This window comes from Neovison vison, chromosome 9 (assembly GCF_020171115.1).
Source record: "Neovison vison isolate M4711 chromosome 9, ASM_NN_V1, whole genome shotgun sequence".
NCBI lineage: Eukaryota > Metazoa > Chordata > Mammalia > Carnivora > Mustelidae > Neogale > Neogale vison.
Window position 1 is genome coordinate 27,744,688 of NC_058099.1, and position 18,986 is coordinate 27,763,673.

At 35.4% G+C, this 18,986-nt stretch overlaps 1 protein-coding gene across 5 annotated transcripts in view; it reads right to left on the reverse strand.

The window, feature by feature from the left end:
* Positions 1-1,583: 1,583 nt before the first annotated feature.
* Positions 1,584-18,986, reverse strand: part of SMC2 (structural maintenance of chromosomes 2) — a 61,666-nt gene continuing 44,263 nt past the window's right edge. For all 5 annotated transcript variants that reach the window (XM_044265230.1, XM_044265232.1, XM_044265229.1 and 2 more), the window contains 6 exons: positions 16,129-16,323; positions 13,667-13,867; positions 11,596-11,712; positions 8,329-8,489; positions 4,548-4,695; positions 1,584-3,504 (listed from right to left, as the gene is read on the reverse strand). In XM_044265230.1, the coding sequence (XP_044121165.1) occupies positions 3,346-3,504; positions 4,548-4,695; positions 8,329-8,489; positions 11,596-11,712; positions 13,667-13,867; positions 16,129-16,323 (981 nt within the window). In that variant the 3' untranslated portion in view covers positions 1,584-3,345. The remainder of the gene's footprint in view (positions 3,505-4,547; positions 4,696-8,328; positions 8,490-11,595; positions 11,713-13,666; positions 13,868-16,128; positions 16,324-18,986) is intronic.

Consider the following 18,986-nt stretch of genomic DNA (forward strand, 5'->3'; position numbering starts at 1 on the left):
TAAAACTGAACAAAGCCAGTAGGAGAACAAACAAACAAAATTACCAAAAACCTTCATGAACATACACAAAAATCATGACCAAACTCTTAGGAAGCAGAATCCTATAATATCCTAGAGATATTTTAGGTTCTGTTCCGTATGGCCATAACAAATCATGTTATCACAAAGCAAAATTTGGGGTTTCCCAGTGCACATAAAATTTATAATAGTCTATTAAGTGTGCAACAGCATGTCTAAAAGTACATACCTTAAATACTTTATTGCTAAAAAATGCTAACCATCATCTGAGCTTTCAGTGAGTTGTAATCACTGATCCTGGATCACCATAACAAATATAATAATGAAAAAATTTGAAATTATCGTGGAATTACCAAACTGACAGACTCACATGGAACAAATGCTATTGGAAAAATGGTGCTGGGAGACTTACTTGCAGCACGGGTGCCACAAACCTTCAATTTGTATAAAAAAACAAAAAGCATATATAGCTGTTAATACCATCTGTATTAAGGAGTAAATTTGTTCAGTTACCCATGAATCATAAAACAAGGTATACCTGTACATAAAAAGAATTATAGACCATGGCCAAACAGGGTTTAATCTAGGAATACCAGATTAAATAGGTGTAATATTCAAAAATTAAGTAATATAATTCATAACACATAAAGTTACATGATCATATCATCAATGCAAAAAAAAAAAAAAAAGCAATGAAAATGCAATAACCCATCTATGACAAAACTGATCAAACTAGGAATAGATGGAAAAGTCTTTGCCTTGATAAAGAATATAAACCAAAATCCTATAGCTAACGTTTTATTTAGGTAGTGAAAGACAGAATGATTTCCTCCGAATTCTACAGAAAAGGCAAATATGCCGGTTCTCATTACTACTCTTAAACAACATCAGACTGGAACTTCAAGACAGTGCAGTTAAGAAAAGTAAATAAAACGCACACAAATCAAAAAGGAAGAAAACTCGCCCCAAATTGCAGGTGACATGATTGTGGAAGCAGATGGACTATTTGATTACTTCACTGTATCAGAAGAGGGAATCTTGAGTTTTTGCTTTTGCTGTTGTTAGTGTACCTGAAGTGCCCAAACAAACCAGACCAAAAAAAAAATCCTTTTTAAATGTTTGACATTCTTCCTAAAATAATTTTCTCACATCGTGCATACTGCTCATCCAGATAGGTCTTCACTTTATTATGTACGATAAACACAAATGTTCAAACTATCAGAAGGGTAAATGCTGTATATTCTGGAGACCAGCTGCCAAGATTGGTATCGTGGCTCTGCTTTAAACTAACTGTACTGCAACTGTGGACAAGTTTATTAACTTCTCTGCTCAATTCAATTTCCTCAATTATATAATGCTGATCAACAGTACTTACCTAAAATGTGAAAACATGTGCAAGTGAGAATAGCATCTGATGTATAAAAGAGCACAGTAGGGGCGCCTGGGTGGCTCAGTGGGTTAAGCCTCCGCCTTCGGCTCAGGTCATGATCTCAGGGTCCTGGGATCAAGCCCCGCATCGGGCTCTCTGCTCAGCAGGGAGCCTGCTTCCTCCTCTCTCTCTGCCTCTCTGCCTACTTGTGATCTCTCTCTGTCAAATAAATCAATAAAATCTTTAAGAAAAAAAAAAAAAAGAGCACAGTAAATGTTAGTTACTCCTATTATTGAGGATGTGAGAAATAAATGTCTCCGGTCCCCCTTCATGTCTTCTTCTAATCAAAGAATATGAACAACATGACACAAAAATTCAATGTTTGAGGAATTTCATCCAAGAGCAAGATTACATATGACAAAAATTAGGGAAGCAAGGTAACAAATTTTGTCGTAAAGAAAATTAGTTCATATGGCAAAATATTCAACCTCACAAGTTATTTATAAAGTCCTATTTAAAACAGCAATCAAGTTCCATGTTGTAACTAGCAAATCAGAAATACTAAAACTAATAGCTAGTGCTGATTAGGCTGTGGTCAACAGGTACGTGACCTTGCTGCAAGTGTGAAGTGACAGAAATGTCCTGGCAGACAGTCTGCAATACATTTGAGAGTAAATAAAAAAAAAACAAAAACTCCTGTCTCTTACATGTGGTATTAGACTTCCTATAATTCAGCATTTATAGCTTTATCTCCCTCTCCTCCCACAGTGGACAAGAACTAATTCCAGATTCAATCCTTTCTTATGTTTCCCATTATATCGGTTACCTGGATATTATCTGACATGAGAGGGAAGGATGAGAAATGTTAAAGCCAAGGCCAAGAACTAAAAGCATATATAGGTGAAGGATAGCCAGAGGAACTAAGACTCAAGTATCAAGAAAGATGTGAGGCAAAATAACATACTCAAGATCAGACTAGATCATTTGAGAGCTTTCAAGAGTCGAAGTTTAGAGACACTATTCTGGTGATGTAACTAGAGATAACAGGAACTATGTACAGTAATCTTACGGTGACTGGCAGTGCTTCTTTTGAGTTCTTAAAGGAAATTCAAACTTTTGAACTAGAAAGCAGAAGACACTAAAACATAATCAACAAATTTTGAGTTCTTTTGGTAAAACGGATCTATTTATGAATGTATCAGAATGAAGAAAAAATACATTCTCATTCACCAATAGATTGTTATTGATTGGACTTGGAAAACATGAGGAGACTTCAGATAAAGGTGGAGGGCAGCATGCAAAGAAAAGACCTTCTCCCAGGCTTCTATTAAAAAGTGGTAAAGGCTTTAAAAACTTAAGATTGCACATACTAGTCTAAGCATATAGAAACATGATAACCAAACATCGCTAAGTCTAAATCACGGAGTCTAAATCAGGGCTCTGGCATTGTACCTTCAAAGAGCCACAAACAGCTCGTGCATGCCGAATAGCTTCTTTTATGTTCCCTCTATTGGTCCAGATACTTGCTTTTGTAAGTCTTCCTCACCTAAATGACTTTCTTAACAACAGAAAACACACTAATATTACCGTAGGAATTAATTAATTAAAAGCTGACTATCAGCTATATTTATCCTAATTTCATCTGTTGCTTTGTATTTTTGATTTTGCAAACAGAATTTATCACCAACCAGGTTATCTCAGGCTTCCATATATATATAATTCTGTAATAAAAAAGCATTTGAGGACATGCATAAAATCACAATCACCAGTAATTGGAGGACAGTTAAACTAATTGAGAGGAATCTACGTATTTATAAGTGATTACATAAAGGAAGAGAAAATATGGGTTAAGTAACAACATTACATTTTTACATAAATAAGTAAAGCCCAAGTTCTTTATGTTTAAAATATAGGTCAAGGTGAAGGAGTAAATTTGTTCTTTTAACTTCCAGATGTGGTCATTTGGGTCCTTTTGCCTTGGATGTGGTTTCCTTTGGAATCTTTCCATTTTGACATTGAGTAAATCTGGTTACTGTAGAAACACCATCCACAAACTTGGTTTTGAAAAGGACATTTGCATTGTTGAACATACCCTCCTTTAGTGACACCACAATGAACTTAAGGGAAAAAGGAAAAAAAAAGCATAAAAGATACTTTTTGTAATGTGAAGAAATGCACTCCTATTTTTATTCTGGGGTTAAGAACTTTCTGGATATATTCTGATTTTGTTATTTCTTTCAAAGCTTAGCTCGAAGCAAATGCACCATCCTCAACCTCAAGTGAAAAATAGTTCTAATACTGGGCACCTAGATGAATTCTAGCTTTCTATATTTGGGTTTTAAAGAGTCTCTTAATTTGACTGAGTGCTTCATTACCCAGGTTTACTACTTCCTACTGGTGACTGCTGGTTGCTGTCCTCTGCAGCTGGCATCACTGTTTTGTTGCTAACTCTAAATGCCCTGGTGAAATATCTTTCTCTGTGATATTTTAAGAATATCAAAGAAGGCTATAAGTTCCTACAAGCACTACCACTCTCAAATGGAATATTTACAAAATTAAGAAAAGGTGCCATGCACTGTTACCTGCTAAAGAGACTACCATAATACTCTAGTCTGTGAGAACCATGTTAAGTGAAGCCCCCCCCAGAGTTGTACGCTGCACTATCTGTATAACCATATGTGGCAGCCCCAGTGCCTGCAGCAACAGTTCCATAAAAACAAACTATTCCTAAAGGGGCTTTTCTCTATTTCTTTTCTTCTCTTTCATCAGGAAAAATGAAGAGTACTCCCATCAAGTACCACAGGATTTTCTGATTTCCTAAAACAGTCTTGCTTTGATTGTGTATCCTAGGACAGTTAGCTAGAGAAAATAATATTAACCATCAATTAATTCCAAATTATGAAAAACTTAAGATTCTCCCTCATGGTACAGTCAACAATGGTAATGCCTGGCTCCCTCTTTAATAGGAAACCAAACCTTTTTTTCCTTCAATATCCACTTGAATGGAAGTATATGTAAATATTCAGTATATATTTAAAGAGATACACAATGCTTTAATATTTCTCAACCTTAAATATCTTAGTGTTGGCCATTACTAAAGAATAGTTTTAGAAGAACAAATACTAAAACTGTGACAGAGACATTTTTTTCTGGTTCTTACCTGAGAATGTGTGAAATGAGTACGCAGCATCTGTCCAATATTCTGGGTGTGAGAAAGATCCAAGGCTGCATCCACCTCATCCAGGATGTAAATTGGAGCAGGTTTGAAGAGGAGCATGGACAATATTAATGACAAAGCTACTAATGACCTGCAAAAAAGACCAAAAGAGAAGTTATCAAAACGTGACTCTACCACTGTTTACCAAAACACTGAAGCAAATTTGCTATCCTCTTATTATGGAATAGTGCAGGCTTAACTGAAGTTTCAAACGTCAACACTTAACGTTTTTTTAAACTGGTTCTTTTATTTTAGCTTTTCCTTTCTTCTCTTCAAAGAGTTTTATTTTGAACAGGTTTATATTCTTTCCAATCAAAGAATCGGGATAAATGGCACTTCTCCTTAAGGAAAGATGGTAAGTATTTTCTTTCCTTCCGCAATTGCTATTAGATGCCTAGGTAGCAGGGGAGTGAGGGCTATATACTAACTGGTTAAGACAACAGCTATTGTCTTGGTGAAACTGTAACAGGTTTAGGTGCCTCTTTCAAACTTTCACTATGCAAGCAGTTAGGAGTATACATATACACACATGCACACACCAATATCCATTTTTTATTGGCACCATATAAGAGTAAGTTGTATAGATTATGGCCCGTTACTTCTCAGAGTCAGAAGTTCAAACAATTACTATGTGATGCTTAATTTTGTATGTCAACTTAGCTGGATCACGAAGTACTCAAATATTTGATTAAACTTCATTTCTCGGTTTGTCTGTGAGGGTATTTCTGGGTGAAATCTGTATCTGAACTGGAATACACAGTAAAGCAGTTTACCTTCTCCAATGTGGGTAGACACCATACTACCTGCCAAAGGACTCAATAGTAAGAAAGGCAGAGGAAAGAATTTGTTCTTTCCTGCCTCATTACTTGAGCTAGGACACGGATATTCAGCCTCAGTGTTCCTGGTTCTCAGGCCTTCACACCCAGACTGAATTACACCACTGGCCCTCCTGGGTTTCCAGCGTGCACAGTAAATTGTGGGACTTTTCAGTCTCCACAGTAAGATGAGCCAATTCCTTATTAAAAAAGAATCTCTTCATACACATACACATCCTACTGGTTCTGTTTCTCCGGAAAACCCTAATAATACACCTTACTTAAGATTTGTAGTTAGTCAGATTCTATAGGTCCTCTTCAGTTCTCTTCTAGCTAACCATTCCCTGTAACTGTACCTGGTTTTGTTCTAATCTGGCATGAAGAATCATAATTCTTATATTTTTTTCTTTAAAAAAAAAAAGGTTTTTTCAATGTTTAAGGTGAAACCAAAATTTCTAGCAAAGGCAATAAATGAAACAGTACAATAAAAAATAGTGAGACTGATATCTACCACCATAGAGGGGAGCTGAAGTCATTCAACCAATCTAAAAATTATTTTTCCTTGGCTTTCTCTGTGCCAAATGCTTAAGACGCTGAGTTTCCTTTCAAACTTATCTTTCAGGAAAAACAAAACAAAACAACTCACCAAGAGTTAAACTACTGTGCTGGATATACATCTAAAATAATGGTATATATGTAGAAATAATTTCATATCATCTTAATTATGGAAATAGTTTTCAGGACCCAATAAAATAAGCATACATTTTAGGTGTTCCTCTAAACATTTTCTAGGACGTCAGCAAAAAAAAAAAAAAAGTTAGATACTGGGATCTGAACTACGGAATTCAATTTTAACAGTCACCAGAAGGTGTTTTATGCTGTTAAAATATTTAGGAATCTTAATCATAATGAAACAAATCAAGGGACCACTATCCTAATCATAAAAATGACAAAGGTTTTCACAAGAAAAATGAACAGGTCTTAGTATTTTCTACATACATTAAGAGTTACATGATGGCATTATAGGGCACGTGAGAACAATTTAAGGACTAGAATTGCACATCCTCAAGGGAAAAAATACAAAGTAACTAACCATCTTTAATTATGTGAATACCCACAATTTCTCTTTCAGGAGGTTTTAATTATTTGGCTCTCTGCAGCAGGTGATGAGTTAGGCCACATGACCTAAGTTTCTCTTTAGTATGCTCATTGTCTGAATCACTGTGCAAGGCTTAGAAAAACTTCCCTGAAGCCTAGAACATGCTATTTTCAACACTATTCATTCCTTTACGTAGATCCAAGTTTTCTTCTGGTATTCTTTTCCTTTCACCTGAAAACTTTAACTTGCACAGTTCTGCTGGGATCAAACTCCTCCAGCTTTTGTTTTCTGAAAAAAATATATAGACTTCAATTTGAAGAATACTTTGATCAGACAGAATTCTTGGTTGACATGTTTCTCTTTTAGCACTTTCTAGATGTTGTTCCGGATTTCTGGCTTGCATAATTTTTGACAATAAGCCTGAAGTTATTTTTATCTTTATTGCTTGCCACGTAATATGTCTCTTTGCCTCTGGCTGTTTTAAGATTTTTCTAATCACTGGCATATAAAAACCACAATTTCATATAACATACTCTGCTATATTATTGTATGTGTGTGGAGGAGGGGAAGGGGCAGGGGATTCACAGAAACAAAGATTGTGGGTTTATATAACTCATCAAATTGGGAAAATCTGGGGTAACTATTTCAAGTATTTTTCTGTTTTGCCTCTTCCTCTGTTTTTGGAGCTCCAAATACATGTATGTTAGCTGCCTTGATAGTCAGTGAAGCTCTATTTTTAGAGTTTTCTGTTTCTCACTTGAGCTTTAATAGTTTCTATTTTCTGTGTCTTCAAAGTCATTTAGGTTTCTTTTACACTGTCTAATCTGTTAATGTCATGTGGTGAACTTTGACTTTTGGGCATATTTTTTATCTCCAGAAATTCTAATAGGTTCTTTTATCCCTGTAATTCTTGGAAATAATTAACATAATTCTGTAACTTCCTTGTCTTCTATTTTTATCACCTGTCATTTCCAGATCTCTTTCCATCAAATACTTCTTCTTTAGGCTATGAGCCTCATTTTCTTGATTTCTGTCCAGTACTTTTTATCAGATGCCAGATACTGTGTTATGTTAGTCTCAAGGTACATGAGGATCAGCTTGCTTTCTTCAAGGTATGTGATGCACTCTGCTGTGCGCAGTTTTCCTTTCACCTCAGGGATAGTTCAGACTGAATGCTAAGTTGGGGCCTCCCAAAATTCTGTTTCTTTAATTTAGTGAGACCACTTTCGTGAGGCTTTGTGTGCACTTGCAAACCAGAAACAACTTCTACAGAGAAAGCTGGGATGAACACGGAGCTCAGCACTTTGTTTCACTGCACTCAGGTATCATATTCATTTCCCAAAGTCTAAAAACAACCGTTTTTCATATATTTTATCTAGTTTTCTAATCACTTATCCTTATTTCTCCTTTGTTGCCTACTATCTTAAAGGCTTATCTATTTCAGAGAGAGCATGCGCATGCACGCAAGCAGGGGAAGAGGGAGAGAATCTTAAGCAGACTTCCCGCTGAGCATGGAGCCCAACTCGAGGCTCACTCCCACGACCCCGAGATCATGACGTGAGCTGAAATCAGGAGTTGGACGCTCAACCAACTGAGCTATCCAGGTGCCCTGTTGCCTACTATATTTATCAAAAGTTCTTAAAAACAAATAAGCAAACAAAAAACCTGCATTCTTACAAATTAAGTTCTTAAATCCTACATGTAAAGATTACCAACCATTTTTCAATTTTGTTTAGCTTAACTCTGAGCGGATGGATTATAATAAAGTAAGAGGAATGAGAAATTGTAATAATGCAAAGGGATTACTCACCTCTGACCACCACTAAGTTCAGTTAGGTTTTCTTTCCAAGTATTTCCTAAAGCAACCTTGAACTCCAGACCATCCAATACAGTTTGCCCCTCTGGTGGTGCAAGCATAGCATTAGCACCAGGCAAAAGAGTAGAAAAAATAGACCCAAAGTCCTTGTTCACCTGGATTTAAAAAAAAAAAAAAAAAGAAAGATTATTCTTAGAAAGCCTTCTATAATAGTTTAATCAAATGTTGGTAAGTGGATCTTCAATCTATATCAGATATCAGTTACTAACTCAGGTTTTGACATATTATAGCCCATATGACAAATCTGGCCCTGCCCATTCATTTATATATTGTCTATGGCTGTTAGCACTAAAATAGTAGTCTAGTAATTACAGCAGAGACTATATGGCTCACAAAGCCAGAAATATTTATTACCTGCCCCTTGACAGAAAAAACTTACTAAACTCTGCTCTAACTTCCAATGGGAACTAAAGGCTATACTTCTAACTGTACCCTGAAATTCTGACTTTTGTTAAGTTGTATTATAGGAATCTTTAGAGACACACAACTATATGACAGGAGACTCAAGCTGCAGTTGGGAGAGGCAGAAATAGAAAATGCTTTTTGGCATTAACACGTTCTCTTATAAAACTTGTTTCAGTTAACCTTAAAAAGTCTAAGATCAAGGCGAAGTCTAGGAAAAAAAGAGGCATGAAATCAAACCACCAGATCTGGTCAAGGTGTCAAATGGTCCTTTTCTGTAGGCTTCTTCTCAGCCAAAGAAGTTGTCAAAAGACAGGAACAGGACTGGACCCCAATAGAAAAAGGCTAAAAAAGCTGTTTGACTTATCTCCATCAAGCCACAGTAGATTACCTAGAGATTTAGGGTCAATATTTAATTGTAACTGGGTAATTTTTGTGCATACACATTTGATCAATGATTTAAGAATTTGGTCATTTGTCTTTGAATATACAACTAATAATCTTAGAATTCAGCAAATTTTCATGTGTGCATACACAGGCACAAACCCATGAAAATCTGACTGTCATATTCTCTAGAGAAATCTCCAAATTCAAGTGCGTGAATATTTGTGCTAATGAAGAGATCTAGATACATAAAATCAGAATATACAGATTTATTAAGGAATATAGTTTTAAGAGCAATTGCATACATGCTGAGTAACATCCTACACCAAGTTAATAGGTTGTAGTTTTATCTGGGGTAGATTTCTAAAGTTAGGTGAGGTTCATCACAATGGAGAGGACCACTGTCTTTTTTGGGATGATAAAGACAGCAAAGTACTTATGAATACCTTTGTTCTTTTTCTTTAATTTTTTGGCCAGGCAATAGAAAAGCACTAAACAGAGGATTAAAACAGTGGACTAGTACTAAACCCTGAACATGACTATGGATCCCATGGGCAAATTCCTCCAAAGGGTAAGAGAAACATATCAGTTAATGGGCAGAAATGAATACAGCCCTATACAAGACAAAAAAATGCACTACATTCATTGACAGATATAAGGGTGAAACGTGATCAAATTCTGAAAATCCAATATGGTTAAGAAGGAAACAGAAAAATAAACACAGCCAATGCTATAACTACTCTGGCTTTCTGAATCCAGTGTGCTAGAAGCCAGAAGGAAATATAAAATGCTGATAATAACACTACTTACCTCAATAGGTTATTGTGAGGATTAAATGAGAAAATATGAGAATAATACTAGACATGTAATAAGCACTCAATAAATTTTCCTGCTTTGAGAGAACCTTGGAAATTGGGGGAACATCAATTTAAAGGATAAATTTGTATTTGTACTAAATCCAGGAACCATGGGGAAAAAAACAAGAGACAAAACCTTTCAGATCCAGTGTTAAATCCACATTTATACAAGAATAATTGGACCAACTTTTTGCATGCATTTTAAAAAAGCAAACACCAAAGGGAGATGGAACACGGAAAGTAAGTTATAAAGTAGTAAAAACAAGGTGACTGAAAAGGATAATTGTGCTGCCATTACTGAAAATGATGTTTTCAGAATTCTGATAATTACAGAATTAAAAAAGCAAAAAAGCAAGATGTGCAATTAAATCCTAGAGGCACGGAATTGTTAAAGTACCAAAATGCACAGTAACTATGTTTGCAGTCTCTTGGCTGAGTCTTTTGCTACGATAGATACAAGAAAACATCCACTAAGAGGCTAAGGAATTATCCTAAAGGAGACAAATACATGCAGCCAGGGAAGCAGAAATAATAGTCTAGAATACTGAAATCTGCCAAAGTTGTCATAATACAAAATAAAAAAAGGTACTTGGGATTTTGCTGAATGAAAAATTCTAGTGAAAGAATTCCAGTGAAAGAATTCTAAACTTCCTTGCTTACTGCCCAATTTTTTAAAGGCAACAAGGGCAGTTAGAAACTAAAGGCAATTTTAACTTTGATTCTATTTTAGGAAAAGAGAATTCCAGTTTTTCCACCATGGGCATTATGATCTTAGGCTATTTCAACTTCCTAAGCTTTGATTTTTTTCATCTGTAAAACATGGATGGTTAACTATCAGTTACAGGATTATTAACATACAAAATGCTTTGCTAAAGATGTATAGGATGCATAATTACAAATTCTGAAATGTAAATGATTATGTAAATTCTGAATTATGTAAATTCTGAAATGAAATAATTAATAACTTGTAATTGGTAAAGAATATGCCAATCTTGTTAGAGAAATGTTCTGAGAAGGATTATTTGACCTCTGTCAGCCTGGGCAAGAGAAACCAAGGAAGTTAGAACCAAAGGGGGCCGTCCTTGGGAAGTGCTTTCCAACAAACAGAGCTTTCCCAGTGCAAAACTGAAACTGCTTCCAGCTTCAAGCAGTGGGGTTTGGCAGATATTGGACAGAATCTAAGGTTTCAGACAAATGGTATCTCCTTTGACAGTAACATAGACATGGAAACAAGGTTAAGAATGAAAAATAAAGAAATCTAGAAAGTTAGAAATTTAACCTAGGAACCAGAGAAGTCGACTGTCAGAGTAAGAGTATGATGGAGGGACATAAACTTACCTTTGCAAATTGGTACCAGTCAAGTCCAAAAGGACAGATGGATTTAAAAGTCTAGAACGTTCTAACTAAGGCATGAGTGTGTACCTCATTCAAACATAAATCAGCCATTTTAAATTAAATATTAATTAAATATTTTTTAAATATCCCCATGTATAAAACTGACAATATTCTTCATCCTTGCCTCATATAAAATAAGTGATAATATTTTTTGTTCAAATACCTTTTGCCAAGCAATATTTAGGGCTTGGTTTTTCTTCTGGTCAAGGTCTTCTATAGTTGCAAGGATTTTGGATTTGTCATTTTCTACGATTCTCTTCTTCTTCATCAAGTCATTATACTAGGAAGATAAAAAGCATACTTAAAGGAAAAGTATAAAATTTTCTTTACATTCTAGAATTCAGTCAGGAAAAGAGATTTCATTTTTATATATTAATATATACTCCTGTTTACCAGAAAAATAAACTGTATTAAGAGTCATAATGTAAACCAAATCATGAAGAAAGTAATAACTATATCACCTATAGGTAAAATTTAGTTGTTATTATTGAGAATTTATAGGACAAGCTATTTTGATTCCTCTAATACTTCTACCAGATCTTTCTAGCAGCCAAGGTAAAAAAGGAAGTGTGTCATATGTATAAACTCAAAAGCAGCCCGGGCATGCTTTCCTCTTAAGGTCAGTCTATGCAGTGACATGTAAGTTCAATTCCTCATCATGATATATGAGTCCTACATAATTCAGCCCCATCTCTGACTTTTTGGAATCCCGCTCCTCGCCCTGATCCAGCCCTGATCCTGGTCTTTTTTTCGGTTCCTTGAACATAATAAGCTCATTACAGCCTTCTAGCCCCTGCATTGTTCTCTCTTCCCAGAATGCTCTTTCTCTGTATCTGACATAATTGGTGCCTCAAATTTCAGCTCAAACATCGCATCTTCAGAGTGGTCTTTTCCTGGTTAATGTAGAAACTCACAAAAAAAAAAAAATTGAGGGAGGCTGCAGAGGGATAATTACACCTTGAGTAGCAGCAAAACTTTCTACAAGTCTTAACTCATTTCTCCTCAAAGCCTAAAAGGAGGCTCCAAATTCTTCCTTAAAACTTCCAGTCAGTCCTGCTCGCTCCCTTGCTTTCTCTCTGCTTCATGCCCAAGCTCCTAAAACCTCTCTACAATTTTCTCTTATTCCTTGTATAACTCCATGTAGTTTCTTATTTGGACAGACACAAAATACAACAAAAAAGGCCATCTTACTTAACAATAAAGCTTTCCCTCTGGTAAGGAAGTGACAGTTGGAGAATTCTTTTTAAAAATATTAGACCAGTTATCCTTATCTAATGAAAGCAAACAAGTAAGTTTCATGATGATAGGCAGTTCAAATTCAGACCAAAGATTTTTCTCCCACAAATATGGCATATATTGCAAAGCTTTAATGGAGAAATAAAAATCAGCTGGAACATTTTATAGATAGATCACAACATGAGCATTATTAGCCTATTTGGTATCTGTAGATACTAATGTCAATAATGATTACCAAAAAACCCCATTATAGCAAAACTTCTTAAAAGTAATTGAGTTCATAAGCATTACCACTTTAAGAGACCTCTCATAACTCTGTGATACAAACTCTAACAGAATTTTGCAAAATTAAAGAAGGTATAGAGCATAATATAAAATTACTCAGAGGGCTTTCCTATAGAGCTGCCAAGAATACAGACGGCTTTCCCCTGTGGATTTCTCTTCTAACATGGCAGACTAGAGAAGTTTTTTGTCAGGGTGGGGAGATGGAAAATATTATCAAGTGAGCATTAAAAAGAGAAGATGCTGCTGGACATACAGATTAGTAGAGGAGTGCTTATGCATATAACACTATTAGTCATTACTTATGTAATGATTCTATTATACCCTAGAGTCATAAGGAAGACAATAGCTAGAATGACTGGTAAGGAGGCAGATAGCAGAGTACACCTTATTTTCCAAAGCCCTTTCTAGGCAAGTGAAAGAAAGGTTAGAAAGTGAGAAGTTAACCAGAACAGAAAGTATAGTTTTTATTTACACCAAGAATAAGAAAAGGGTAGAATATGTTCATGGCAAAACCAACAGAAAAGTTATATACAACAGAATATATAAATAATTGATGATGCAAAACAATGAAATAAGAAAAGAACTGAAAAGGGGAAAATAGAAACTAATTTACTATGAAGGGCATCAAGAAAAAGATTTCCTCCAGTAACAACTGCTGGGCTCAGAGAGACATCAAAGCTACTCAGATGGCCAGTCAAAGGAAAAGGACTTACCCGCTCTTCAGCTTCTGTCAGAACATTCATAGCTCTCATGTTGACATTTCTCCCCAGTTTCTCCTTCATTTCTTGCAACTTCTGAAGTCTCTGACCAGCTTCTTTGGGGTTGTTGGTTTTGAAATCATAGGCACTATTAGGTTGCCCAAAGAGGTGTTTCTCTGTATTAATCCAGTCATAGTCTTTCAGCATTTTAGAGACCTAGCCACAGAGGTTAATAGAAGCATCTATCATTTTTTACAAATAGATATTTAAAAACCAGTTTCTTGGGGGTGCCTGGCTGGCTCAGTTGATTGAGCCTCTGTCTCTTGGTTTTGACTCAGGACATGATTTCAGGGTCTTGGCCTCCAAACTCAGCAGGGAGTCAACTTGAGGATTCTCTCCCTCTCCCTCACCCCTCCCTGTGCTCACGCTCTCACATAAATCTTTAAAAAAAGCTTAAGTACTTAGTAATTTTAAATTAATGACTCATTTATAAAACTGAGGTTTACTGTTAACAGTAAACCTATACTAAGTATGAAATTTTTTACCTGGAGGATAGGCTCAAAAAAAAGGTCTTCCTATAACTTAAGCCTCAGAAGAGAGTCAGCAGCTCACACATATTTATAAAAAGCGTATGTAAAATACCTCCATTAGAATGAAATATAATCCAGATAAGACTCCTTCAGATTTTACTAAAGTCAATCAATTGCTTCAGAAACAACTTGTGAAAGTTAAAATTCTTATAGAATTACTTAAGTCTTAGATTTGGTAAATTTGTGAAAGTCTAATTCTGACTGACTGACAATTCTGAGAATTATTAAATAAAAAACCACCCTAAACATTGACTCTATTCCCTTAGCAACTCTTTTTGACAAGGCATAAAAATGTACTTTATATACTATAAATAGTTAAAAATTTTAAATTATAGTGCTTAAGGAAAACATTCTTCTGCTAAAATTGTTTAAGGTTGGTTGGTAGAATCTAATTCTTGTCAATTTATTTATCCTTACTAATTCCATGGGTAGAGTCTCACCTCCAGGCTCCAAAGATGATCATTTCCAGTCTGCCTTCCCTGCTGATCCGTAAGCTCTATGAAGGCATTCTGGGTACATGTTGCTTACCCTTATCTTTAGTGCCTGGCCTACTATCTGATAATAATTGGAATGCAATAAATACTTGATAAACTACATACTTCAAAAACTCCTTAACTTTTTAGCAGTTCCACTTGTGAATCTCCTTTTCACTTCCTTAACTTAAACTTAAGTTAACTTAAACTTAAATATAAATAAAATCCCCCAACAATCACCACTACTGGTATTTTCAATTATAAAAAATTATTAACAGTAATATTAACATTGGTAATATTTCAGTGAATCCACTAATACCAGGCTACCAGGCTAATGGAAATCAGTAATAACAAAATATGAGGATATTAATGATGTGACTATGAAAAAATACATATTTTTTAAACTAATTCATGAGGGGTGGCTGGATGGCACAATCCTTAAGTGTCCGCCTTCAGCTCAGGTCTTGATCCGAGGGTCCTGGGATTGAGCCCCACACTGGGCTGCCTGCTCAGCAGGGAGCCTGTTTCTCCCTCTCCTGCTCCCCTGCTTGTGTTCCCTCTCTTGCTGTATCCCTTTCTGTCATATACATAAAATCTTTAGTAAAATCTGAAAAATATACGAAGTCATGAACCTGAACAGGCACACATGGCTTTTTCAGAGGGTGGGGTGACTGTTCTGTATGTTCTGACTTTTTTGAAGTTAAATCTCTTCTACTTTAAAGGTGCTAAAGAAGATTTAAAAGGCAACAAACTGTTCAACATTCATCAGAAAACATGAAAGGTGAATTACTAAGATTTCATGGGTGCAGCCTCTTAATCAAGTAATGAGTTTCTGCAAAAGCATGTATTCTCTTTAAAGTATTTAAGACACTGTGTTACATAGAAGGAAGAAACTTAACGAGTGACCAAAAAAACGGAGATAACCTTCAAAAGATAGGTGCTTAGCAGAACATCAGATTGCAGATGAGGCTGCAAAACTGACAGTACTGATCCTCACAAGGACATCCGGAAGCCAATTAAGTCCTCATTTTAGAAGTTGCCTGTATATATATTTTGGTGAGTTTTTAATTCGTTTTGAAATAAGGTAAATAATATATATTATCACTACTAATATAGTAATAGTTCTATGAATATTTGGGGATTAAAAAATGGTCAGTTCCATGGGAGACCACTATATGGTAAAAATATCTTACAGATAGGGATAAGTACCTGAAATTTAGAAACAAAATATTTATGCCATTTGGTGAAAATGAACATTGCTGAGAAGCTGTTTAAATAGCTTTAAGCATCAAAATTCTGTTACACAGCAGTTCTGCCATTTACACTGAATTCTTCATTGAGCAGTTTACCAGAATATTTCAACAACTCAGAAGCAAAAATCTGATTATGGGTAAAAATAAACAACACAACATGCCTTTGCAGCAGCATCTTCAGCTTCCCGTTTATGTTTGCTGATGTTGTGGTCCAGTTCCTTAATTTTAAGCTGAGAATCATTGTTTTGTTCCTTATGTGTTGCTACTTCAGCATATTTAGCTTTAATTACGTTGTCTTGGGCTGTTATCACTTCTTTTTGCTTGGTCACCTCTTCTTGAGCTTTATTTACAGACTCCTGAAACATAATTTGAAGACAACATATTGCAAAGTAATATGGATGTATTTTTAGTTTATTAAAAGATCATCTAACAAACTTTTGGGTAATTTGGATTGTGATTACAGGCAAATGGTCACTTAACCCTCTACATATTATATCCCTGTTAAAATGACTAATTTACATACAGGAGAAAATTTGTTCCACCAGTAGTAATAAAGTGTGATGCAGTGTTCATTCTGGAAGCAAAAAAGTTTCTACTGGATACAGCTTATTTGGGATCAACTTGCGTGGGGGGCGGGGGTGGACTGTAGGAACCTAACTTTTGAAGTCTCAGAATAGTGGCATTTTTTTGGTAGTTAACAAGAAGATATGACAGATCCCTATACATCATTTACCAGGAGGGGGAGAATGTTGGCTGGGGCTTTCTACTTTTCCCTTCAATAGATATAAGCCATATTTACCAGTGACAACTGAAGTAATAATGTTTGGTTCTAGCACAGGGATCAAAAGAGAAAAATAAAAGAGAAACTGTCTTGAACAGATAGGTCTGTGGTACAAAGAAAAACTTTTTTGCTTTGACTTTTATTATCCCCCTACTTCCCAAGGTTGAAGCTATTCTATCTCCAAAGTGGTAATTATAACTGCAATTCAGTCTGTCACCAAACCCTTCCCCCAGAAACCCCTTTGCTTCATTCTAGATCTTAAAAGAACTCTCAGAAATGTCTAAACCAAAAAATCCTAGTTCAGCTCATATATAGGTAAAAACCCAAGTAGGACAACCTGCTACAAGCCTCTAAGGAAGAATGGTTCTTCAAGATGAAATGCACAAATAAGGGCACCTGAGTGGCTCAGTGGGTTGGGCCTCTGCCTTCGGCTCAGGTCATTATCTCAGGGTCCTGGGACCAAGCCCCACAATGGGTTCTCTGCTCAGCAGGGAGCCTACTTTCCCCTCTTTCTCTGCCTGCCTCTCTGCCTACTTGTGATCTCTGTCAAATAAGTAAAATCTTTAAAAAAAAAAAAAACACAAAAAATTTAGTGACTTTTTATTCATGCTCATTAGGAAATGATCATTTTGAGCAACAAAAATAATGTTATGCTTAGGTTATTGAATGTACTCAAAGTGCTTTAATTTCCTTACAATGTTTAATCTGTATCATTAGAGGTCTTTTGAGGAAGGAAAATAAATCATGGCATTCATATAAAAACCTAAAGGTATTTTAGCTTTTTGAAACCTTTGAAGAACAAGAAAAGAAAGTGAAAAATATTCTGGTGATATTAACCAAAGGGGAAAATAATAGACATGAGTTTATTAACTAACACCATATCTAAAAAAACATGTTTATGAAGATTCTCTCATGCCTACAGGTTAAAAATTGCATTGTAGGGGTGTCTGAGTGGCTAAGTAGATTAAGCATCTGCCTTCAGCTCAGGTCTTGATCCCAGGGTTCTGGGATCAAGGCCTGCATTGGACTTCCCACTCAATGGGGAGCCGTGGGGAGCCCTGCTTTTCCCTTTCCTCTGCAGCTACCCCTGCTTATGCTTGCTCTCTCTCAAATAATAAATCTTTAAAAAAAAAAATTGCATTGCAGTTTAGACTAGTTTAGTCTTTTTTTATAAGAAATCTGTCACTAAGGTTGAACAGAAATGAAATTTTTGTTTTGTCTAATTAGTTAGTAGGCAATTTCTTTACATAGTCTCCTGGGAGTGTCCTTTGATACTCTTGTCAACAAAGTAAACAATTTAGAATGCAGAGCCTTCTGCATTAGAATGCAGAACCACCATTTTATACTTTTCCATAAAGAGAAATGGAAATAGGTACATGCTCTGACTGACTTTATTTAGATTGAGAATGGAATAGCTAATTTATTTTCACATTTATCTTTAGAAACATGTATCTAATTTTTTTAAAAATCCTATAACATGATGTCCATGAAAGATAGCAGAAAATATGGGGGATAAAATGAAAAATATGAGATTAAGACAAATCAGAAAAAAACTAGATACTTTTAAAAACTAAAATTTACTTTGGAGGCAAAATAGAAACTGAAGAGAAACTAGAAAATTTAATAAGCAACACAAAAACACAAAGCCGAGAAGCATTTTGATCTCTTAATTTCAAAAAAGAATAAAAACTGTTATTCTACTGATTTGTCAAGGTGTTAAAAACAAAACAATTTGAATTTAGTCATGAAGAGAATGAACAGGAAAGGCCTACTTTCCAAAACACCATATTGCTGCAATTAAAACAATCATTTCAAAGGAAAAACACACAAGAAAATATAGAAGTAGATGACACAAGGCAGGCAAAAACCCCATAGTGAAGATCAACTGAATGAAACTCCCTTTTTGAAAACTACCTACATTCAGTTAACATGAAAATCAAGGATATCATTTACCAACAGTATCAACAGCAACATAATTGAAAAATCCAGCAACATGGTGACTACCGTTAGTGATACTGTACTGTACATTTAAAAGTTGCTGAGAGAGTAGATCATAAAAGTTCTCATCAGAAAGGAAAAAACTCATAACTGTGTGGTGGTGGATGTCAACTAGACTGACTGGGGTGGTCATTTTGCAATATATACAAATAAATCATTAGGCTGTATCCTTGAAACTAATACCTATCAATTATACCTCAAGATGAAACAAAACAATTCAAAGTCAAAATCAAAGAAAGG